The sequence below is a fragment of the Oncorhynchus mykiss genome, chromosome 16 (genome assembly GCF_057628025.1).
Source record: "Oncorhynchus mykiss isolate SJ-2025 chromosome 16, ASM5762802v1, whole genome shotgun sequence".
NCBI lineage: Eukaryota > Metazoa > Chordata > Actinopteri > Salmoniformes > Salmonidae > Oncorhynchus > Oncorhynchus mykiss.
The window spans coordinates 46178145-46204387 of NC_143037.1; the positions used below are offsets into that span (position 1 = coordinate 46178145).

General features: G+C 42.5%; 1 protein-coding gene across 1 annotated transcript in view; it reads left to right on the plus strand.

The window, feature by feature from the left end:
• Positions 1-26243, plus strand: part of LOC110491061 (synaptotagmin-6-like) — a 43329-nt gene that overhangs the window by 11717 nt on the left and 5369 nt on the right. The window contains exons 2-6 of the mRNA XM_090202905.1: positions 17565-18006; positions 19255-19813; positions 21633-21753; positions 23112-23283; positions 25872-26022. Coding sequence (XP_090059031.1) covers positions 17828-18006; positions 19255-19813; positions 21633-21753; positions 23112-23283; positions 25872-26022 — 1182 coding nt within the window. The 5' untranslated portion in view covers positions 17565-17827. The remainder of the gene's footprint in view (positions 1-17564; positions 18007-19254; positions 19814-21632; positions 21754-23111; positions 23284-25871; positions 26023-26243) is intronic.

The window sequence follows — 26243 nt, forward strand, 5'->3', positions numbered from 1 at the left end:
GGTTATAGAAACCAAAGAATGTATTGATGAACAAAATATTGTGTGTGGAGGAAATGGAATGGGATAATGACAAGGAAATATGATGATGGCCTGGAGATGGTGGGTGTGAGTATGTGGGTCTGGGCAGGTGTGATGTAGTTGATTGTTTAAAAATGTGGGCTGTAGCGTTTAATTTTAAATGGTTTGAATAGGCAATCAATATTGCAGAATACGCTGCCAGTGTTTGGCTATAGGAGGCATGCATTTTTTTTGTCAAAGGCCCAGTTCCAACTTTTCCAAATCATATAGCAAATGAGGGCATTTTTGCTACCATAAAAGGTGGGCTTTTTCCAAGCGAGGTTGCAACGCTCATTCATGAACACACAAAAATAGTAAGGCTCTGATGAAAATGTGTATATGTTGCGCACGACAGTTTAATAAATTGCAATAATTTGTTGCTCCCGCAAATCCTAGGATCTCCACATATGCCAAAACTTTGTAAGAAATGTACACATGGTTGATTCATGAGGCCCCTGGAGAGGATCTGGAGAATCCTGGCAGCCGGTTAAGAGGGCCTGGCCGGCACACCAAAAGCTGTTTGTCAGAGATAGAGGCTCCTGGTCGGCAGGCAGACTAATTGCCTGATAGGACCAGGGGCCTCATTTATCAATCATGCGTAAATCTCACAAAATTGTTGTGGTCCTTTGTGACGTAGATGGTAGAGCAAGGTGCTTGTAATGCCACGTTGGAGGGTTTGATTCCCAGGATCCCCGAAAACAGAAGGTCCGGGACAAGGTAGCACATCCGGTGAACAGGTCAGGGTTACATAGCCACAAGCAGAACAGTTGAAACTGGAGCAGCAGCACGGCCAGGTGGACTGGGGACAGCCAGGAGTCATCAGTCCAGGTAGTCCTGAGGCATGGTCCTAGGGCTCAGGGTCATCCGGGAGGGAAAGGAGAGAGGGCGAGAGAGAGAATTAGAGGGACTATACTGATATTCACACAGGACACCAGATAAGACAGGAGAATTACACCAGATATAACAGACTGACTCTAGCCCCTTGACACAGACTATTGCAACATACAGTGCATTCAGAAAGTATTAAGACCCCTTGACTTTTTCCACATTTTGTTATGTTACAGACTTCTTCTAAAATGTATTACATTTGTTTTTTTTCCTCATCAATCTACACACAGTACCCCATAAGGACAAAGCGAAAACAGATTCTAGACATATTTTAGACAAATGTTTTACAAATAAAAAACAGAAATACCTTATTTACATAAGTATGCAGACCTTTTGCTATGACACTCAAAATTTAGCTCAGGTGCATTCTGTCTCCATGGATCATCCTTGAGATGTTGCTACAACTTAATTGGTTGGAGTCCACCTGTGATAAACTCAATTAATTGGACATGATTTGGAAAGGCACACACCTGTCTATATAAGGTCCCACAGTTGACAGTGCATGTCAGAGCAAAAACTAATCAATGAGGTTCAAGGAATTGTCTGTTGAGCTGTTGTTGTCTTTCAGAGGCAGGGACTGGGAGAGTAGTCATGATCGAGGGAAAGATGAACGGAGCAAAGTCCAGAGAGATCCTCGATGAAAACCTGCACCAGAGCACTCAGGACCTCAGACCTTTAAATCATCCCTTCACCTTCCAACAAGAAGACGACCCTAAGCACACAGCCAAGACAGCACAGGAGTGGCTTCGGGACAAGTCTTTGAATGTCCTTGAGTGGCACAGCCAGAGCCCAGACTTGAACCCGATCGAACATCTTTGGAGGGACCTGAAAATAACTGTGCAGCAAATTTCCCCATCCAACCTAACAGAGCTTGATAGGATCTGCAGAGAAGAATGGGAGAATGTCAGGTGCGTGAATGAGGACCCAAAAGCGAATTAACAAAACAGAGTTTCTTTAATGACGAAACACACGTAGGCTCAGATGGACAGGCAGATTCCGACAGGACAGGACAAGGTTAGATGAACAGGCAGATTCCGACAGGACAGGACAAGGTTGCAGCAAACACGACGATAGTCTGGTTCAGGCATGAGTAACACAAACGAGAATCCGACAAAGACAGAAGCAGAAACAGAGAGAGATATAGAGACCTAATCAGAGGGAAAAAGGGAACAGGTGGGAAAAGGGGTGAACGAGGTAGTTAGAGAAGACAAGGAACAGCTGGGGGAAAGAGGGGAAGAAAAGGTAACCTAATACGACCAGCAGAGGGAGACAGGGTGAAGAGAAAGAACAGGAACAGGACACAACATGACAATACATGACAGAGAAACTCCCCAAATACAGGTGTGCCAGGCTTGTAGCGTCATACCCAAGAAGACTCGAGGCTGTAATCACTGCCAAAGGTGCTTCACCAAAGTACTGAGTAAAGGGTCTGAATACTTATGTAAATGTGTATACATTTGCGAAAAATTCTAAAAACCTGTTTTTGCTTTGTCATTATGGGGTATTGTGTGTGGATTGATGAGGGGGGAGGGGAATGATTTAATCTATTTCAGAATAAGGCTGTAACATAACAAATGTGAAAAAAGTCAAGGGTTCTGAATACTTTCCAAATGCACTATATGTACAGCAGGACCAAATCGGAGAGATAGTTAGGAACAAGCCCATGCAATGCTTTGTAGGTTAGAAGTAAGACCTTTAAATCATCCCTAGCCTTAACTAGAAGCCACTGTAGAGAATTTGCTGCCATCAACTTCCTTATGTCTAAAACACAGGCTTCCAGGGTAGGCCATTTTTGGGCTTCAACATGTTTCATCGAAATGTACAGCTGTGTGTCGTCTGCATAGCAGTGACAGTTGACATTGTGTTTCCGAACGACATTACCAAGAGGTAGAATATATAGTGAAAACAATAGTGGTCCTTAAAAGGAACCTAGAAGAACACTGAAACGTACAATTGATTTGTCAGAGGACAAACCATCCACAGAAGCAAACTGATATCTTTCCGACAGATAAGATGCAAACCAGGCAAGAAGTTGTCTGTGTAGAGCAATCATGGTTTCCAATCTCTCCAAAACAATGTGGTGATCGGTGGTGTCAAAAGTGGCACCAAGGTCTAGGAGCACGAGGACAGATGCAGAGCCTTGGTCTGGGGCCATTAAAAGGTCATTCACCACCTTCATAAGCACAGTCTCAGTATTATGATGGGGTCTAAAACCAGACTGAAGCATTTCGTATACATTATTTGTCTTCAGGAAGGCAGTGAGTTGCTATACAACTGCTTTTTCTTACATTTTTGAGAGGAACTTGGTCAAGGTTTGGCTTTTTCAAGAGAGGCTTTATTACTGACACTTTCTGTGAGTTTGGTACACATAGAGAGCCGTTTATTATGTTCAACATAGGAGGGCCAAGCACAGGAAGTAGCTTTTTCAGTAGTTTAGTTGGAATAGGGTCCAGTATGCAGCTGGAAGGTTTAAAGGCCATGACTACTTTCGTGAATGTGTCAAGAGATACAGGATAAAAAACTTCAGTGTGCCCATTGATCCTAGGTCCTGGCAGTTCTGTGCAGACTCAGAAGAACTGAGCTTTGGAGACAATTCATGAATTCGTCACTGCTGAAGTGAAATCGTCTCTTGGGGAACGATGCTTTTTAGCTAGTTTTGCGACAATATAAAAAATACATTGGGGATTGTTCCTTTTCTCCACAATTAGATTGGAAAAATAGGCTGATCGAGCAGCAGTGATGTCTCTTCGATACTGCAGGGTACTTTCCTTCCAATCTAGTCAGAAGACTTCCAGTTTGGTGAAGCGCCATTTCCGTTGAAGCTTGCTTCAGGGCTGGGGTATTTTCTGCATACCAGGGAGCTAATTTCTCGTGACAAATGTTTTTTGTTTTTAGGGGTGTGACCGCATCTAGGGTATTATGCAAAGTTACATTTAGATCCTCAGTTAGGTGGTTAACAGATTTTTGTACTCCGACGTCCTTGGGTAGGTGGAGGGAGTCTAGGAATCTTTGGGTTGTCCGAGAATTTAAAGCATGGCTTTTGATTATCCATGGTTGGGGTCTGAGCAGATTATTTGTTGCGATTGCAAACATAGTAAGATGGTGGTCCGATAGTCCAGGATTATGCAGAGAAATCCACAATATTTATTCCAAGGGACAAAACTAGATCCAGTGTATGACTGTGGCAATGCGTAGGTCTGGAGAAATGTTGGACAAAACTCACTGAGTCGATGATGACTCCAAAAGCCTTAAGGAGTGAGTCTGTGGACTTTTCTATGTGAATATTGAAGACACCAAAATGTGAATATTATCTGCCATGACTACAAGGTCCGATAGGAATTTAGGGAACTCAGTGAGGAATGCTGTATACGGCCCAGGAGGCCTATAACCAGTAGCTATAAAAAGTGATTGAGTAGGCTGCATAGACTTCATGACTAGAAGCTCAAAAGACGAAAACATACACAAATGTAATGTATAGAAATGTTTTGTCGTAAATGTTAGCAGCACCTCCGCCTTTGTGGGATGTGTGGGGGATGTGCTCACTAGTGTAACCAGGAGGAGAGGCCTCATTTAACACAATAAATTCATCAGGCTTGAGCCATGTTTCAGTCAGGCTGTCACGTTCTGACCTTAGTTCCTTTGTTTTGTCTTTGTTTTAGTATGGTCAAGGCGTGAGTTGGGGTGGGCAGTCTATGTTTGGCCTGGTATGGTTCTCAATCAGAGGCAGCTGTCAATCGTTGTCCCTGATTGAGAACCATACTTAGGTAGCCTGGATTCACTTTTGAGTTGTGGGTGATTGTTTCCTGTGTCTGTGTGTTCCACACGGAACTGTTTCAGTTTGTTATTTCACTTTGTTGTTTTTGTATTTTGTCGTGTTCAGTTTGTTCTATTAAATATGGACACTTACCACGCTGCGCATTGGTCCTCCTCTTCTCCTTCATACGATGACCGTTACACAGGCCAATCACATCAAGGTTGTGATCAGTGATTAGTTCATTGACTATGACTGCCTTGGAAGTGAGGGATCTAACAAACCTCTACAGGATTGGTGGGTCCCTCTCAGGTTGAGCTAACGTAGGCTAATGCGATTAGCATGCGATTGTAAGTAACAAGAACATTTCCCAGGACATAGACATATCTGATATTGGCAGAAATCTTAAATTCTTGTTAATCTACAGTAACTGCACTGTCCAATTTACGGAAGTTTACATACACCTTAGCCAAATACATTTAAACTCAGTTTCACAATTCCTGACATTTAATCCTAGTAAAAATTCCCTGTTTTAGGTCAGTTAGGATCACCACTTTATTTTAAGAATGTGAAATGTCAGAATAATAGTAGAGAGAATGATTTATTTCAGCTTTTATTTATTTTTCTTTTTTTTCTTTTTTTCTTTCACCACATTCCCAGTGGGTCAGAAGTTTACATACACTCAATTAGTATTTGGTAGCATTGCCTTTAAATTGTTTAACCTGGGTCAAACGTTTGGGGTAGCCTTCCACAAGCTTCCCACAATAAGTTAGGTGAATTTTGACCCATTCCTCCTGACAGAGCTGGTGTAAGTGAGTTAGGTTTGAAGGTCTCCTTGCTCACTCACACTTTTTCAGTTCTGCCCACAAATGTTCTATAGGATTGAGTTCAGGGCTTTGTCATGGCCACTCCAATACCTTGACTTTGTTGTCCTTAAGCCATTTTGTTACAACTTTGGAAGTATGCTTGGGGTCATTGTCCATTTGGAAGACCCATTTGCGACCAAAGCCTGAACTGATGTCTTGAGATGTTGCTTCAATACATCCAAATAATTGTCCTCCCTCATGATGCCATCTATTTTGTGAAGTGCACCAGTCCCTCCTGCAGCAAAGCACTCCCACAACATGATGCTGCCACAGTTGGGATGGTGTTCTTCGACTTGCAAGCCTCCCCCTTTTACCTCCAAACATAACGATGGTCATTATGGCCAAACAGTTCCATTTTTGTTTCGTCGGACCAGACCAGAGGACATTTCTCCAAAAAGTATGATCTTTGTCCCCATGTGCAGTTGCAAACCGTAGTCTGGCTTTCTTATGGTGGTTTTGGAGCAGTGGCTTCTTCCTTGCTGAGCGGCCTTTCAGGTTACTTCAATATAGGACTAGTTTTACTCTGGATATAGATACTTTTGTACATGTGTTCTACAGCATCTTCACAAGGTCCTTTGCTGTGGTTCTGGGATTGATTTGTACTTTTCGCACCAAAGTACGTTCATCTCTAGGAGACAAAGCGCGTCTCCTTCCTGAGTGGTATGACGGCTGCGTGGTGCCATGGTGTTTATACTTGTGTGCAATTGTTTGTACAGATGAACGTGGTACCTTCAGGCATTTGGAAATTGCTCCCAAGGATGAACCAGACTTGTGGAGGTCTACAATTATTTTTCTGAGGTCTTGGCTGATTTCTATTTATTTTCCCATGATGTCAAGCAAAGAGGGACTGAGTTTGAAGGTAGGCCTTGAAATACATCCACAGGAACACCTCCAATTGACTCAAATGATGTCAATTAGCCTATCAGAAGGTTATAAAGCCATCACATCATTTTCTGGAATTTTCCAAGCTGTTTAAAGGCACAGTCAACTTTGTGTATGTAAACTTCTGACCCACTGGAATTGTGATACAGTGAATTATAAGTGAAATAATCTGCCTGTAAACAATTGTTGGAAAAATTACTTGTGTCATGCATAAAGTATATGTCCTAACCGACTTGCCAAAGCGATAGTTTGTTAACAAGAAATTTGTGGAGTGGTTGAAAAAAGAGTTTTAATGACTTCAACCTAAGTGTATGTAAACTTCCGACTTCAACTGTATTACAGTGAAAGAATACCATGCTATTGTTTGAGGAGAGGAGAGTGGAATAATGCATTTTTAGCCAGTTAGATTTGCGTCCTGAGCTACTGGCAGTTAGATTTGGGTCCTGAGCTACAGGCAGTTAGATTTGGGTCCTGAGCTACAGGCAGTTAGATTTGGGTCCTGAGCTACAGGCAGTTAGATTTGGGTATGTCATTTTTGTGTCGAAAATTAGCCCTATTTTATATGTGAGATATCGCAATCTCTTTCAATAATGACAGGAATGGAAGAGGTCTTTATTCCATTGAGATTGCTAAGGCGAACACCGCCATGTTTAGTTTTGCCCAACATAGATCGAGGCACAGACAAGGTCTCAATGGAAATAGCTGAGCAGGCTGGCTAAATGCCTGCTACCTGGCCTGCACCCTATCTCAATGTGGAGCTAAGCTAGAGGAGTTAGAGCCCGATCTATGTTGATAGATAATATGAGAGCAACCCTCCAGGTAGGATGGAGTCTGTCAGTTCAGCAGTTCAGACTTGGTCAATGCTTGTGGGTGAGTCCAGACAGAGGGCCAATTATCTATAAATTCTATATTTTGGGAGGGGCAGAAATGGGCTTCCAACTCGGCTATCCTCACTACAAGGCGATAGTTCTCCTGTGTATTATGAGTACAGCAACTGCAATTAGATGGCATGGCGTTGATGTTACTACTTTTTGTTGTTTATCATGTCCAGATAAGGCGTCCGAGGTGAAAAACGTTGAATGAAAATAGTAGAGCGAGGAAAAACCTATGACATTGGTAAATGTGTTAAATGCAAAGTTTTGACAAAACGGTTATTAAAAGTAAACAAACAGCAACAGCAGCACGGAGACAACGTGGTGTGGGCAGAATGTTTTTTTTTTTTTATTAACAATTATTGTGAGGAACTTTGTCTTACATTTCCTTTCAATCATCCCATCCCGTTTTCCCCCACACAAAATCAGGGATGCTGCTACTATGGATTCCATCTAGCCCCAACCCTAAATAACACCATTATCTAATAGTAGACCTCACCCCAGCTCAGTGTGAGAATGAATGTTACTGTGGGGGTGTCTTATATTCTTTCCCATAATCCATTCCCATTTGCTCCTCACACCTCTAGCAGGCAGGCAGATTCACTGGACATTTACGCACACCTCTGGCAGGCAGGCAGGCAAGCAGCTATGTTGGAGCCTAACCCTTGTCTTCCTTGCATGCTGTGGAGCTTAAGGATTTAGGGATGCAGAGGATTAGAGGATTTCAGATTGCGGAGAGGAAGAGAGAACAAAAAAAAAAGAAGAGAAAGCCATGAAATGCAGCTGTCTAAAAATGGCTCAGGTGCTGCAGCATCTAGATCAGAACCCATTATTTCACCCCCTGAGGGAGAGAAGAAAGAGAAGCCACCATTGAGAGCCCATTGTTGCATGCCTGGGAGGGCGTGCTTTAGAATACTTAGAAGTAAAGGAGGTAACAGGGACATGGGAACCCTACCTTTAATCTTCTTGTAGTTTCCTGGGTAAACTACTCTTCAATTATACTAGTATACTATACAAATGATGTGATCTTTTTCATGTTGTACTGTGTCTTAAGATATTTGCATTTCTTGTGAACGTTGAAATTGTGTGAAAACCAGATTGGAAAATACCGCATTTTAAATCACAAGTCTTTCAAAGCCAATTTCACTTGGGGAGTTTGGAAATGCCACAGTTGCACATCTAAATAGTACATTTTAACAGTAATATTAGGGTTTCACAGCTGTCTGACACAAAGCAATGAAATGGTTGGAATCATATCCCAACAAAAGAGCCATCCTACTGGGCACACACTGGTTGAATCAATCTTGTTTCCATGGAATTTCAAATAAAATCAAATTGTATTAGTCACATGAGCCGAATACAACAGAACAAAATGCAACAAAATATGGATAAGAATAAGAAATAAAAGTAACGTAATTAAAGAGCAGCCATAAAATAACAATAGTGAGACTAAATACAGGGGGGTACCGGTACAGAGTCAATGTGCGGGGGCACCGGTTAGTTGAGGTAATATGTACATGTAGGTAGAGTTTTTAAAGTGATTATGCATAGATGACAAGAGTAGAGAGTAGGCCATTTGATTAGGTGTTCAGGAGTCTTATGGCTTGGTGGTAGAAGCTGTTTAGAAGCCTCTTGGACCTAGACTTGGCACTCCAGCACCGCTTGCCGTGCGGTAGCAGAGAGAACGGTCTTTGACTAGGGTGGCTGGAGTCTTTGACAATTTGTAGGGCTTTCCTCTGACACCGCCTGGTAAAGAGGTCCTGGATGGCAGGAAGCTTGGTCCCAGTGATGTACTGGGCCGTTCACACTACCCACTGTTGTGCCTTGCGGTCGGAGGTCGAGCAGTTACCATACCAGGCAGTGATGCAATCAGTCAGAAAGCTCTTGATGGTGCAGCTGTAGAACCTTTTGAGGATCTGAGGACCCATGCCAAATCTTTTCAGTCTCCTGAGGGGGGAATAGATTTTGTCGTGCCCTCTTCAGAGATTACATTGAACCAACATGGAATAGAAGTTAAATTGATGTCTGTGCTAGTGGTGCACTGGTCAGCTGTTTGTTCACCCGCACCCAACCGCAATTGCTAATAACCCATCCGCAACGGCCGACTGTATGTGATAAAGTGAAAATCTTTAGCAGATACTTTTTCTAAACCCGAAAAGGGAAAACTTCTAAATGTTATTCAGCGAAAAAGGCAAATATCCAAATCGGATTTTAGTAACCACATTGTGGGCCTGTACATCAATCATGATGGATTGACAAATATCCACTTTGTTACATGTGCAACAATCAAGCATCCTTCTGTCCCCCACGTTCTGCATTCCATTGACCTCTTTACCACATCTATCCCCATTACCTTCCCTATGTCTTTCCTGGAGTTCAAACTAATTTTTGTGTCTTTGAAATCCAGACACAAGGTATCATAAAGGTGTTTTTTGTTCTTGTTCTGATAGCCTTCTGTTAAAGTTATACATGTTTGTTATCAAGGAAGTTGTTAAGGAAGTGAGTTTGTGTTTAAACAGGACGTACCGCCCCCCCTACCGTCAACCAATCATGTCAATGTGGAGCTATGCAGATTCCTCTGCAATGTTACAAACTTCGGGCGGTGCTCGGCATGCTAGGTTGCTTCTGCTTATAATTTGTAGGCTATATGTCAGTCAACTTGTCTATAATTAGGTAGGCCTACATACAGCTTCTCTTCTGTTGTTATACTGTACAATGCCCTAGAACAGAGTTTCTGTTTTGGTTTTAGCCCTAGCACTACACAGCTGATTTAAATAATCAAAGCTTGATGATGAGTTGGTTATTTGAATCAGCTGTGTAGTGTTAGTGCAAAAAAACAAAACATGCAACATGTAAAGTGTTGGTCCCATGTTTCATGAGCTGAAATAAAAGATCCCAGAAATTTTCAGATGCAAAAAAAGCTAATTTCTCTTGAATTTTGGGCACAAATTTGTTTAAATCCCTGTTAGTAAGCATTTCTCCTTTGCCAAGACAATCCATCCACCTGATAAGTGTGGCATACCAAGAAGCTGATTAAACAGCGTGGTAATTACACAGGTGCACCTTGTTCTGGCGACAATAAAAGGCCACTCTAAAATGTGCAGTTTTGTCACAAAACACAATGCAACAGATGTCTCAAGTTTTGAGGGAGCATGCAATTGGCATGCTGACTGCAGGAATGTCAACCAGAACTGTTGCCAGATAATTTAATGTTAATTTCTCTACCATAAGCCGCCTCCAATGTAATTTTATAGGCCTGCATACTCACCAGACATGTCACCCATTGAGCAAGTTTGGGTTTCTCTGGATCAATCTGTACGACAGCGTGTTCCAGTTCCCGACAATATCCAGCAACTTTTCACAGCCCTTGAAGAGAAGTGGGACAAGTTTCCACAGGCCACAACCAACAGTCTAATCAACTCTATGTGAAGGAGATGTGTCATGCTGCATGAGACAAATTGTGGTCACACCGGGCACTGGCTGGTTTTCTGATCCACTCCCCTAAATTTTTTTAATGGTATCTGTGACCAACAGATGCATATCTGTATTCCCAGTCATGGAAAATCCATAGATTAGGGCCTAATTTATTTATTTAAATTGACCGATTTCCTTATGTGAACTGTAACTCAGTAAAATCTTTGAAATGGTTGCATGTTGCATTCATATTTTTGTTCAGTGTAAGCTGACATCGGTAAAGTTTTCTCTGTCATCTCTGCTTCTTTCCCAGAGAAAATACATGAAGGTACCGGGGGATAAAATGCAATAACGGAAAAGAAAAGGGAAATATTTTCTGTGCAACATTTCTAAATGACATCAGTTTGACTGGTTGTAAGGAAATACAAAGCTGTGCAAACTACCCAACATGTTTCTGATAAGATTTCAGTTCGGCTTGGATGCATATTTTAGGTGGTTGATATACTATCAGCTTTTAATATGCTGGTAAAGACAGCACCTCTACAGATGGTATCTAACTGGGCATTGGCATTCTCTCAACAACATTTTTTCTCTTAACGAATTAAACTCCGTAATCCTTTTTTCCTCTTTGGATCGACATGAACCTTTTCTGCCCTGAAAGCATTTGGGGATTGGTGTGTAGGCTATTTGGCACGCTTTGTGCACTTACAGTTAGGACCTAAGATTTAGGCTTATGCACCATTGCCAGATTGCCTAAAACAATTAAAGAAAAACCTCAGTGTAGCCTATAGATATAAATTGCTCAAGAATTATATATTTATGAATTTGTTAAGGTATTGTTTTTCCCTTTATTCAACCCGCCACCCACCCATCCTTCATCCACGCAATATTTCATGGCGGGTTATGAGTCAACCCGTGCATCACTAGTCTGTGCCTAGTGGGATGTCTAGGAGATGTGATATTATAGCACAACTGAATGCTCCTGTCTTTGATAGCAGCGTGACTCTGAGCCACTCTCCATTGCTGTGGCTCCCCTCTCCTTCGCAGGGAAATATCAGCTGTCATGGGGATGTGTTGTTGGAGGGAGAGCCTTGAGTTGTAATTGAGGGGCACAAGGCAGGGATAGAACCGCTGCTCCCACCTCCCTCAGAGATGTCCCTTTCCAGAAAATGAGCGAAGCAAGACACGCCAAAGATTTTAATTCATTTGATCACCACGGATACTTAAGGATCTTGAAAGATTTAAATCCAAAAGGTCGACCTTGGCTTATCATTAAACACTCTCCTTGTTGCATTGTGGACTGCAACATGTGTAATACAAGTTCGAATGCATCATTACTAATGCAATACAACTCATGTTGTGCACTGCAAGCAGTGTATTTGGTATCTCTCGCACCGTGTCGTTAGGTCTTTGCAAAGATGGACTGGACAGTCTTGTTTTTGCTGGAGAGCTGAGTCGATTCATAACAGCCAGGAGAGAGAGTGCATACATCTGTCTAATGACTAGGTTTCTATGGAAACCAGGTTATATTTTGAAGGCACTTGAGGTGAAAAACCCCAGGGCTTCCGTTTTTCTCTTTGACTCTGCTTCAAAACAATGCTTAATTAAATTAGTGGGCTATTCTGAAAGGCTGCATATGCTCCAGACAAGGCCTAGCTTGGTAGCACTTTATATTGGCTGAGGTCTCAGTCAGCCCTTTTTATCTTCCATTATCCTTATATTTAAATAGGCTACTTTACAGTAGAGCTTTTTACCGGGCCTACTGGCGCCAGCGTTGAGCGTGATGTTGATATAAATGTATGTTGGAGCTTCTGAGCTTTTATGACAAAACAATACAAATACATTTAAATTATGAATCCTTTTTTAAAATTATAAGTCCAGAAACATGACATATTCTGTCATGTGGTCTTTTGATACAAGGCCTTTGTAGGCTAAAACACATGGATTGATGTTGTGGGTTGAATCACAGCTACAGTGGCTTGCAAAATTATTCACCCCCCCTTCGCATTTTTCCTATTTTGTTGCCTTACAACCTGGAATTAAAATAGATTTTTGGGGGGTTTGCATCATTTGATTTACACAACATGCCTACTACTTTGCAGATGCAAAATATTTTTTATTGTGAAACAAACAAGAAATAAGACAAACAAATCTGAAAACTTAAGCATGCATAACTAATCACCCCCCCCCCAAAGTCAATACTTTGTAGACACACCTTTTGCAGCAATTACAGCTGCAAGTCTCTTGGGGTATGTCTCTACAAGCGTAGCACATCTAGCCACTAGGATTTTTGCCCATTCTTCACAGAAAAACTGCTCCAGCAAGTTGGATGGGTTCTGCTGGTGTACCGCAATCTTACCACAGATTTTCAATTGGATTGAGGTCTGGGCTTTGACTAGGCCATTCCAAGACATTTAAATGTTTCCCCTTAAATCACTTGAGTGTTGCTTTAGCAGTATGCTTAGGGTCATTGTCCCGCTGGAAGGTGAACCTCTGTCCCAGTCTCAAATCTCTGGAAGACTGAAACAGGTTTCCCTCAAGAATTTCCCTTTAGCGCCATCCATCATTCCTTCAATTCTGATCAGTTTCCCTGTCCCTGCCGATGAAACACATCCCCACAGCATGATGCTGCCACCACCATGCTTCACTGTGGGGATGGTGTTCTCGGGGTGATGAAAGTGTTGGGTTTGAGCCAATTTTAGTCTCATCTGACCAGAGTACCTTTTTCCATATGTTAGGGGAGTCTCCCGCATGCCTTTTGTCGAACACCGTGTGTACGGCTTGAGTGTATGGCTTGAAGTGGTCCTATGGACAGATAGTCCAATCTCCGCTGTGGAGCTTTGCAGCTCCTTCAGGGTTATATTTGGTCTCTTTGTTGTCTCTCTGGTCTCTTTGTCGCTCCTTGCCTGGTCTGTGAGTGTTGGCGGGTGGCCCTGTCTTGGCAGGTTTGTTGTGGTGACATATTTTTTCAATTTTTTAATAATGGATTTAATGGTGCTTCGTGGGATGTTCAAAGTTTCTGATATTTTTTTAGAACCCAACCCTGATCTGTACTTCTCCATGACTTTGTCTCTGACCTGTTTGGAGAGCTCCTTGGTCTTCATGGTGTCGCTTGCTTGGTGGTGCCCCTTGCTTAGTGGTGTTGCAGACTCTGGGGCCTTTCAGAACAGGTGTATATATACTGAGATCATGTGACAGATCATGTGACACTTAGATTGAACACAGATTGGTTGCACCAGATCTTATTTAGGGACTTCATAGCAAAGGAGGTGAATACATATGCACGCACCAATTTTCCTTCTTTTTTTTTAAATACATTTTTTGAACAACTTTTTTTTTTCATTTCACTTTACTAATTTGGACTATTTTGTGTAAGTCCATTATATGAAATCCAAATAAAAATCAATTTAAATTACAGGTTGTAATGCAACAAAATAGGAAAAACACCAAGGGGATGAAAACTTTTGCAAGGCACTGTACATGTACCACTACTGCACTAGCTGTCGTTAGTATTTACTGTGGTTGGACCTTTCTCATTTACATCATGGTGTAATGTTATGAATCAAAAAATATTGGCCCAGGGAGAGCCAATAATTCAAGACACCATATTGATGTTTAAACCATTGGGAGTACTCCAGCTGGCTTAGAGATAAAGCACAGATGCTATGTCTGTGCTATTAAAATAGCAATAGTCAATCATCTATCACTGCATCATACCTCAATATTTTCTTCATCACCTTTCTAAATCCACACCTGAAGGAGATCTTCACACAGTCGTGTCAACATCTGAGAGTATCGATTGAGTAGCCTAAGCTGACTGGTTCTGTCATGAGAAGGCGTCCTGAACAATTCCTGTTGGTTGATTGTAAAGCTGATCCGTCTTGGGAGGATGTGATCATCAATAGTGTTTTAAATGCTGAGGTCAGTCCGTTCCCACGCTGTCTGTCTATCTATCTGTCTGTCTGTCTCAGTGTGGTTGGGCCCAGCACCCCACTTGGAGTAACGGCCTCACACTGCTCTGCTTCCTTACCCTATACTATTTGTTTGTCGGTTTGGGAAGGAACACCACCCTTGCACCATGACCAATACTCTGTGTACCTCCCAAAATGGCACCCTAATCCCTATATAGTGTACTACTTTTGACCAGAGTCCATAGATCTGGTTAAAAGTATGGCACTGTATTGGGAATAGGATGCCATTTGGGATGCAGCCCCTACCTGCCTGCCTGCCTGCCTGCCTGCCTGCCTGCCTGCCTGCCTGTCTGTCTGCCTGTCTGCCTGTCTGCCTGTCTGCCTGTCTGTCTGTCTGTCTGTCTGCCTGCCTGCCTGCCTGCCTGTCTGTCTGTCTGTCTGTCTGTCTGGGAAGGAACACAAAAGACTGCACCATGATCAGCCCCCAGTGGGCCTTGGCCTCGCTGCCCAGTATCTACAGCTGCAGCACTGTCTAGTGTGTACATTACATCACACAGAGAGAAAATAGAACTTCACTGCCTCTAAAGCTGTGGGCGTACATCACTGTCTCTAGTGTGGACACCACTGTATGTAGAGCAAATAGAGCTCTGATAACTGTATGTCAACGATCTAATGTGCGGAAGTGTCTTAAGACAGACTGTCAGTGCACGCAGTATTTGGCTCCGTGTTCCGATGATTCAATGTCCGGTTATGCTGTCATATTGGGGAATAAATATGTGCTTAGGATAATTAATCGGATACTAACTATCCCTTTATCAACCAATTGGTAATGTGTTTAATGTTATCGGTGGTTACATATCTTGGGGAAATTCTTCTCAGCCATCGTAGACCATTTCAGCAACATAAAATATCCAGTCTATGCCCCCTTCAGATAGTCAACATAAACCATCAATCTACTGTATCTTCTCATTTTTCATCACAGCAACTGAAAAATGTGCCAGTGATAGGTTGGTCAACACTGTCCTTTGTGCAGAGCTGTGAGGAATGGTAGTTGACCAGGAGAAGTCATGGCTGGGGATAATGTTGAAATCCCCTAGGAGCAGAGGCACAAATCCCCCAGTCTTGGAAATCTAGTCTCTATCTTGGATAAGCCTAAAGCGCTCCGTACTGGACACTCAATTTAAAAAATGATTTGATGGATGGTTTCTGAACATGAGAGTTTTCATCTGAGTAAAAAATTACAGTTTTTATCTGTGGACATTTGAAAGTTATAAGTGCACTCGAAACCGTAAAGCATGCATGAAGATATCTAATAATAATAATACAAGATCAGGTAAAGTGTGAAAGGATTCTGAAAGGATCAAATGTAGAAAAAGAAGAATCCGTGCTGATATTGCGTCCATGTTTCATTTGAACCACTTGCAAATCTTCCTCTTTAAATATTATGTCATAGGCTATAATGTAACTGTTGAACAAACAAATATCCTGCAGTAATAATGTTTAACATATGCTCATATTTGTCCATTAAACTGAGAAACAGTTGAGCCAGCTGAATTTATAAAAGGAACTAATTGAATCTGCCTCGGAGCAGGTCGTCTTATCTATCTAACAGTTGGGAATTATGTTGAGATTGGAGTCAGAATACACTTAGAAAGCCCCAAGATGCTCAGGGACTGTTCAGTGTGAATTATTGCAGACAAATCAGAGTAATCAAGACTGCAGCAGCAAAGAACGAATGCTGCAGCAAACCGAAGAAATAAAAGTCAATTTCCACTGTGGAAGTATGGAAATGTTGGCAAGTATCAGGTGGAGAAAAATAATTACATTGCATCAAGAATATATTTACTGTATAACACTGGGTGAAGCCAAGCCAACAGTGTGATGTTTTCTCTATGCCTTCTCAATTCATATTAATGTTTGCTTGGTGCTGCCTGTCAGCATTTTCGTTGGCTCTCCAGGTCTTTGGATCCCATTTGTTCTTCCAGAAAGCATATTCATAATATTGAAAAAGAAATGACTTGGGTTGTTCCAAGCCCACCCCACCCCCGTCTCATCTTAACACCCACACACGTACAGATAGGCTAGAAACACACCCCATTCATTGATGCAACTATCTCTGCGGCAGTTATCCCAAGAGTCTTTGTTGCTATTGAAATAGATGATATGCCTATTTATGATTTATCAGAGTTAACTGTAATTACTTTTTTTTAACTCAGTTGCAAGTCTAACAAAGTGTGTGCTACTGCGATAACAACTGTGTGTGTGTGTGTGTGTGTGTGTGTGTGTGTGTGTGTGTGTGTGTGTGTGTGCGTGCGTGTGTGTGTGTTACTTATCTTTTTACTGCTTTAAAGCTGTAATCCTTAATGGGGGAACTGCCACATTCGTTTGGGATATTACAACGACAAAGAAGTTACTGCAAACAACCAACACATTTTTCCCCCCTCGGGCATCATTGCACACGTGATAGAACAACAAAATATGTACAGCAATTTTTGTGGACCACACTGCTCGACGCACCTCACCTCTGTTTCGTTCACGAAACAAAAACAATAACAAAGGTGCTGGGGTGAACAGTGGCACTTTATCCCCTCATGCCGAGTCCATTTCTAAGGATGAGCTTTTATGTATTCATCACACACATCCATACAGCAATGAAGACAAATGTATAATATGATCATCAATCTTCCGAAAACAGGTTGGATAGTAAACATTTGGCTGACCTACCGCCAGTATTTCATTGCCACTGATACAGCAATACCAATCTACGGTGTTAATGTGATGCTGCACCCGCTGTGCCATACTGATCTACTGTTCCATATTTTGTGTTTCAATCTAATTGATTCTGATTTTCTTCTCACTGTCTCCACCATCTGTTTGTCCATATTGTGTGATCCTGCGTTTGGTCCCTGCGGATCTGCTCCAGATGTCACTTTTGGCCTCCTACTCAGCGTGTTTGTGGTGTGCGGACTTGTCCTGTTGACTCTTTGTGCCTTCGCCTCCTGGAAGCTGTGCTGGGTGCCTTACTGGCAGAACAAGGCGGCAGCAGCCCTTTCCTCCAGCTCTGCAGCCCTGACCCCGGCCTGCGGTCCACCAGACGACTGCCCCCCCTTCCACCTCCACATCCACCCTCCTCAGCCCCAGCATCAGTTCCTCCCAAGCCCCAACCAGCAGAAGTCACCGGTCACCATGGCAACGGAGAAAGTGAAGGACCCGATGGGTTCCGTGGGTTTCCTGGAGGCTGCTGTGAAGATAAGCCACACGTCACCTGATATCCCAGCGGAGGTGCAGCTGTCAATGAGGGAACACTTTATGAGGCGCACTCAACGCATGCAGCGGCAGGCCACTGAGCCTGCTTCCTCCTCCAGGTTAGCACACACTCGCGCCATCGACATGAATACATAAACACACAAACATACGCACACACAGAGGCGTGGTCAGAAAACTAAAAGGCTCAGTTAGTTAGCAGAAATATCAATAGTCAGTTCTAAAGAATCCCAGGAATTGACAACCCTCATAGGAACCTGACAGTACAGGCCAAATATTCACATAATGGCAACAAAGATAGAAAATGCACTTTTAATCTACCTGAATCCACTTGAGTATTCCACAGCCGCACACACACACGCACACGCACACACACACACACAAACACGCACACGCACACGCACACACACACACGCGCACACACGCACACACACACACATACACGCACGCGCACACACGCGCACACACACACACACGCACACGCGCACACACACGCAGGCACGCACGCACACACGCGCACACACTAACATAGACACACAAATACATACAGAAAACTGAATGGGTCTGGTAGTCAGCAGAAATATCAATCGTCAGTTATAAAGAATCCTCATAGGGACCTCACGAATCTCCTAATAACTGCACTAAGAAAGTTGGTCATTCATTTTTTATCCGAATCCAATTTGTTATTCCGCAGCCATTTAAAAATACAGTTTCTGCATGATTATCACAGTGCAAAAAGGCAATTAAGTTTAATTTTGTTTTGGTCCTCCCAAGCCCATATACTTTCTGCCTGTGAGCCATTTGGTGCTGTTAATTTAAAATATGGTAATTAACATCTCCAGATCACTTCATGAGAAGTAATGGAATACAGTTTAGCGTGGGGGGAAACACCAGTAAAACAATCCCACAGCTATTATTTCACATAGCCACAACTCCAACAGGGGGTCTGATTATTGGATGTATCTCAAATTGTATTTCAATAACATAATCTCTATGTGCTGTTGTCTTGTAAGACCCCATACCCGTATTGAATAACAGACCCTAAGATGAGGACCATTTGTACTACTGAGTAAAATAAATTGCATCGAGGACCATACGCTTCTTGGTTGCAGAAACACTATTAAGATTCAAAAATCACTTGGAATTGAAATCACCTGCTGGGCAATCAAGCACAATTCTTCAAACACTGACTCCTCCAGGCACCATAATGAAGCTGTTTATATTTCCCCCTCTCTCTCCACTGTCTCTGCTTTTGTATACACTGCCCTTTGCTACTGCCGATTGCATGGTTTTATAAGGTTCTCGTATTTTTCCCCCCTTTCTCTCCTCCGTCTCCTCTGTCTCTGCAGACACAGCTCGTTCAAAAGGCACCTGCCCAGACAGATGCAGTCGATCAGCCTGGACCTGGGCAATGACTATTTGGATGAGGATGAGCAGCCCACCAGCATCGGACGCATCAAACCCGAGCTCTACAGACAGAAGACCCTGGACACTGACGAGTCCGCCAAGAACAGCAACGCCAAGAACTGTGGGAAGATCAACTTCTCACTGAAGTACGATTATGAAAATGAGGCCCTCCTGGTCAACATCCTCAAAGCCTTCGACCTGCCTGCCAAGGACCTGTGCGGCAGCTCCGACCCCTACGTCAAAATCTATCTTCTCCCTGATCGCAAGAAGTTCCAGACGCGCGTCCACCGGAAGACGCTTAACCCCACGTTTGACGAGTCCTTCCAGTTCCCCGTGCCTTATGATGAGCTGGCTGTTAGGAAGCTCCACATGAGTGTGTTTGACTTTGACAGGTTCTCCAGACATGATATGATCGGGGAGGTGGTGGTGGATAACCTCGTTGAGACGTCAGACCTCTCCAGAGAGACGGACATTTGGAGGGACATTCAGTACACCACAACTGTAAGAAGATATGTCTGTTTGTCTCTCACTTAAAGCAGAGTTGACATAGTCTGGTCCGAGATCTGTTTGTGCTGTCTTGCCAACTCCTATGGCCATTGTTTGGCATAGGAGGTGGCAAGAGAGCACAAACAGATTTGGGACCAGCCGAGAGTTAACATTGTTCACATGTGTAACCAGTTAGAATAATAACCTCATTCAAATCATTATGCCCCCCAGAAAAAAAGATGAACATTTTATTCAGTGTGTCATAAATACTTTTCTAACGTAAGATGTTGTTCTCATCATAGTTATAAGCTAAAGGCATAACAAGTACTTGTAATCATCACAAAGGTCGTGAAACTGTGAAGAAATGTGATCCTTCAAACGACATACTAAAAGTGGTCATTAATTTTTACACTAATCCTTTTTTGATGGTGTCATGAGGATGTCTTGTTGTGCTAAGTGCAGTAGTGCACTATGTTGTTGGCATATGGGTTGGGAATCTATTCGATGCTTCTTTTCACTGGAAGGCACTTCAGTCAGAGTATTGTGGCCCTTATTGTTGAACTTCAGCTGCCTTTGGAGGCACCGCTCAATAATCTAGTAGTTATTGCTAAAGTGGCAGAAAGCAGTTGCCTCGTTGCTCAGCACACACATTTTATTGAACAAGGAAATGACTCACTGCCAAAACTCCCTAGCTCACCATCTTGCAGGCAATTGCAAAGTTAAGTACGCAGTATGCAGACAAGGTGGTTCGAAATGTCTCATGAATTGTTTCATTAAGGACGCAGTAGATTAAGCAATACCGGGGTTTAGGAGCATGTACATGTATAACATGAGCCTGAGCCTTGGGATGGACGAAAGGACTGTTTACAAATGTAAATGTTTAGGGCTGAGAATAGAGCTGAGAACCCCAAACGCTGGTCAGAGGGGGGTTTGTGTGGAGAAGAGTATCAGCCGGCGGCTTTACTCTGTTAATAGTTAATAGATCATGGGAATGTATCGATAATACCAACCCACGGGCATTAGGAAGATAAAGAGTCTAGAGGGGGCGGGCTGGGAGAAGGACGGAGCGAAAGAATTATTGGCATCAGGCAGTGTCTTAGAGCATGTTTGATCCGTACAAACTATTTCGGGAGATTAATCAATATCTGTAATACATAATAGAAATGTGTAGGTAGGCCCACTGTTTCCACTGCTTCATCCCGTGGTGACATAGTACTAAATGACAGTGGCTGACTAGAAACTCAGAGGAATTGAACGGGTGTGGTTGTATTGCTTCAGAACTCAAAAAAACGATCTGACCTGAGCCATATCTTAAATTTGCTATTTTCCCAAATAACATTGACACTTGCAGCCCATGCCTTCGCCCCACACCCAACCCCTGCTTTAATCCTTGCCCTTTGGCTACAACGCTGCACTAACACCCTGAAAAGTAATACTTTTTTACTGAGAGGAGGCATTAATAACAGGTCATATTGCCTTCAGACAGAGAGGGCAAAGGGGCAATGCTTAAACTAACTGATTTGAGAACATTACTGCAGTCTCCACATAGTTCCTTAGCTTCGTTTCCTGTAACCCACTATAACTTTCTATGTTGTATGTCTTTAGATGTGTAATTCCACAAAAGGGCCATAGAGTGCCCATTTGTCACTGTCCTGCAGATTTTTCATTATAACTTCTTGAGCGTGAGCCTGATAGTCAGTTCTGCGTGCGATGGCAGGCGTCACACAAATATAGCTCTTGAGGGATATTGTAATGACTTTGTCTTTAGGGCCTGAAGGAATCCTTCCAGTGCTGTGTGTGTGTAACTTTCATTTTTTTCTGTTTGTTCCCACAGGAGAGTGTGGACCTGGGAGAGATCATGTTCTCACTATGCTACCTGCCCACTGCTGGACGACTCACTCTCACGGTCATCAAGTGCAGGAACCTCAAGGCCATGGATATCACGGGATACTCAGGTAGGTATGTATGTGTGTGTGTGTGCGCGTGTGCGTGCGTGCGTGTGTGCGTGTGTGTGTCCATGTCTACGTGCATATGTGTGACTCATTGTTTGTGGTAATGACCCTGACTGTTACATACGAAATTATAAATACAGTCACATAAAATGTAAAATAAAAACAGCAAACTAAGTGAAGTCCTCTCTACCGCTTCTAGTTCTGTGGGAATCTATTAATATTCATCAGTGGCAATATGAAGATGTCATCTCCAGCAGCTTATTTCTATGAGGTTTCAGGCGGTGTTCATTGTTATGTAAGTTTGCATCCCAAATGGCAGCCTATTCTCTATATACTGTATGAGCAAAAGTAGTGCACGATGTAGGGAATGGGGTGCCATTTGAGACACAACCTAAAAGTCTGCTGTTCCATATTCCATTTATGTTATCAATAACCAGATACCATTGCAGGAAATATGTTTGCTTCGAAATGAAAGTGACATTCACTGTGAGTTAAATGTCATGAATCGGGTTGTATTCATTCAACCCAAAATAAGACATGTTATTATTTACCTCTCATCTTTATTCACATTTGACAAGTTATACATCCCTCCTCAGAGGATTTACATGTCTCCCAGTTGTTGCTGAATTAAACTGGGTCTGTGTGCAGTAAACCATGGCTAATCAACGGTACCCTGAAGCATATTTGGTTGCAAAGCAAGCCCTCCTTATATTTTGTTTATGAATCGAGGGCAGCTTACATCTGACTATTATACTGGCATAATGTATCACAGGAGCTGACAGATGAAGATTGAAATCAGTATTCACCACAATAATGTTTCACTTTATCCCGTTAAAGCACTCTGTCAAATGCCTTCACTTCCTCCGCTTTCAACACTTGAGGTGTTGACTCATCAATATTTAATGTACAGTGAATTATTCCAGACATTTTCAAGGATGATTTTGCTATATTTAGGTTCAAGTAGAGCAGGAGTGGGAATACACATGGGAAATACATATGGGAAATGAAATTGATCGCCGCAGCTGCTGTATCAAAACTGATGTGTTTGAGTTAAGGTGAGGTCACTGTAGGCCTACAATAATTAGAATAATATTCGATTCTCAAATGCTGAGACAATGCCTGCATGTCAAGTGTTATAGAGGTAGATCTACCCTATCTCTATCGAAAAATCACACTAACAGAGACTAACATCCAAGCAGTGAAAGACAAACTTGTCATCTCATTCTCTCAGCATGTCTCTCGTGACAGACTGTTTGCAGGAAATTTGATTCGAGGATTAATCTCAAGATAATGTAGCTATAGAATATAGAATTTAGATTCGTTATAAGCACCTCATACCTTTCCCATTCTCTCATTGGCAGATCCCTACGTCAAAGTGTCTCTCGTCTGTGACGGGAGGCGTTTGAAAAAGAAGAAGACAACCATCAAGAAGAACACTCTGAACCCCACGTACAACGAGGCCATCATCTTCGACATCCCCCCAGACAGCATGGACCACGTCAGCCTGCACATCTCAGTCATGGACTATGACTTGTACGTACTGTTTCAAAAATATATATTGGCACCTACAGTTTAAGTCGGAAGTTTACATACACCTTAGCCAAATACATTTAAACTCTGTTTTTCAAAAATCCTGACATTTAATCTTAGTAAGAATTCCCTGTCAGTTAGGATCACCACTTTATTTTAAGAATGTGAAATGTCAGAATAATAGTAGAGAGAATGATTTATTTCAGCTTTTATTTCTTTCATCACATTCCCAGTGGGTCAGAAGTATACATACACTCAATTAGTATTTGGTAGCATTGCCTTTAAATTGTAACTTGGGTCAAATGTTTTGGGGTAGCCTTCCACAAGCTTCCCACAATAAGTTGGGTGAATTTTGGCCCATTCCTCCTGACAGAGCTGGTGTAACTGAGTCAGGTTTTGTAGGCCTCCTTGCTCGTGCACGCTTTTTTCAGTTCTGCCCACAAATTTTCTATAGGATTGAAGTCAGGGCTTTGTGATGGCCACTTGTTGTCCTTAAGCCAGTTTGCCACAACTTTGGAAGTATGCTTGGGGTCATTGTCCATTTGGAAGAGACATGCGACCAAGCTTTAACTTTCTGACTGATGTCTTGAGATGTTGCTTCAATATATCCACATAATTTTCCTACTTCATGATGCCATCTATTTTGTGAAGTGCACCAGTCCCTCCTGCAGCAAAGCACACAACATGATGCTGCCACCCCTGTGCATCACGATTGGGATGGTGTTCTTTGGCTTGCAAGTCTCCCCCTTTTTCCTCCAAACGATGGTCATTATGGCCAAACAGTTCTATTTTTATTTCATCAGACTAGAGGACATTTCTCCAAAAAGTACAATCTTTGTCCCCATGTGCAGTTGCAAACCATAGTCTGGCTTTTTTATGGCGGTTTTGGAGCAGTGGCTTCTTGCTTGCTGAGCGGCCTTTCAGGTTATGTCGATATAGGACTCATTTTACTGTGGCTATAGATACTTTTGTACCTGTTTCCTCCAGCATCTTCACAAGGTCCTTTGCTGTTGTTCTGGGATTGATTTGCACTTTTCGCACCAAAGTACATTCATCTCCAGGAGACAAAACCCGTCTCCTTCCTGAGCGGTATGACAGCTGCGTGGTCCCATGGTGTTTATACTTGCGTACTATTGTTTGTACAGATGAACGTGGTACCTTCAGGCATATGAAAATTGCTCCCAAGGATGAACCAGACTTGTGGAGGTCTACAATTATTTTTCTGAGGTCTAGGCTGATTTCTATTTATTTTCCCATGATGTCAAGCAAAGAGGCACAGAGTTTGAAGGTAGGCCTTGAAATACATCCACAGGTACACCTCCAATTGACTCAAATGGTGTCAATTAGCCTATCAGAAGCTTCTAAAGCCATGACATCATTTTCTTGAACCCTCAAAGGTATTTAAAGGCACAGTCAACTTAGTTTATGTAAACTTCTGACCCACTGGAATTGTGAGACAGTGAATTATAAGCAAAATAATCTATCTGTAAACAATTGTTGGAAAAATGACTTGTGTCATGCACAAAGTAGATGTCCTAACCAACTTGCCAAAACTATAGTTTGTTAACAAGAAATTTGTGGTGTGGTTGAAAAACGAGTTTTAATGACTCCAACCTAAGTGTATGTAAACTTCCGACTTCACTGTCAATACAAATCTGCCGTGCACACTTTCCAGCCACTTGGTGGGAGTCTGTCAAGAGAGACAATGTTTGATTGAACTCAGTTGTACGTCTGCTGAAACTTTGTCAAAACATTTAACTCAGACGCTTCTCTCAAAGGAGTATTCTGTATCTGTGCAGTTTGCACGATACGCCTCCTCGAATAGAGCACTCTGTGTGTTGTCTATTTCTTTTTAAACAAACTGGACAACAAAGAGAAAGAAAAGGTCAGGAGTCAGGACATTCGCTTCGCTGGCTGAAGCGATGCTCTGAGGGTCGTCTTTATCAACAAGCATGGCTGGTTAAATGGGTGCAGGTGTGCTAGTTCATTAACACGTGTGTGTGTTGCTAACTGGCAAACCGAGTCGACTGTGGTTATCAAATTGTCCTTGTTTTGTTTACTAGTCAGTCCCTTCGATCTAGGATTATATTGTGGGTGTAGGGATTATGACGAGGGAGAACAAACATCACCATTGGTCTGAGCCAATCCAGAGAGGAGTTTGTTGGTGCCGTTATCGTTTGTAGTTGTTGAGCACAAACCCTTTCTTCATCGCATTTACATTTCAGACATAATCTCTCAAAGAGATATGGAAATGTCCCCTTTTAACCACCTAGATGACTCAGCTCTATTCACGTGAATTACAACCGCGACACGATCACCTCACCTCTCCCTTTCACTTCTTGCAACTGTATCCTCTGATAACAAAATGTATGTAATAAGAGTTGGAGATGCCAAATGAGTTTATTTAAGGTGAATTCCACTATTTTACGTTGGTGGGTTCACAGAATATTTATTTTCTCCATTTACAACGCTGCATGTAACACAAATTCAGCTATAGAATCAACCCTGCATTTTGTAATGTGGTGTGTCTGAAGAGCAGGATTAGCTGTAATGTTGTGTTGTCGTTGTGTGATGTTGTCTGGCCCCTGCAGGGTTGGTCACAATGAAATCATTGGTGTGAACCGTGTGGGGTGCAGTGCTGAGGGGCTTGGCAAGGGCCACTGGAACGAGATGCTGGCGTACCCACGCAAGCCCATTGCACACTGGCACCCCCTACTGGAGGCCAAGAAATCAGAGAAAGAGGTTAGTTCGTACAGCACTTTGCAGTGTGTGAAGAATAATGTGTAGACTATATTTACTATACGTACTATATTGTATATAGTAAAATAAACTTTTTTTCAACGATCACATGTCGGATAAAATCAATGTCAGATATTGTAACAGTGTAATATCTATGTTCTAACTGTGTGTGTGTGTGTGTGTGTGTGTGTGTGTGTGTGTGTGTGTGTGTGTGTGTGTGTGTG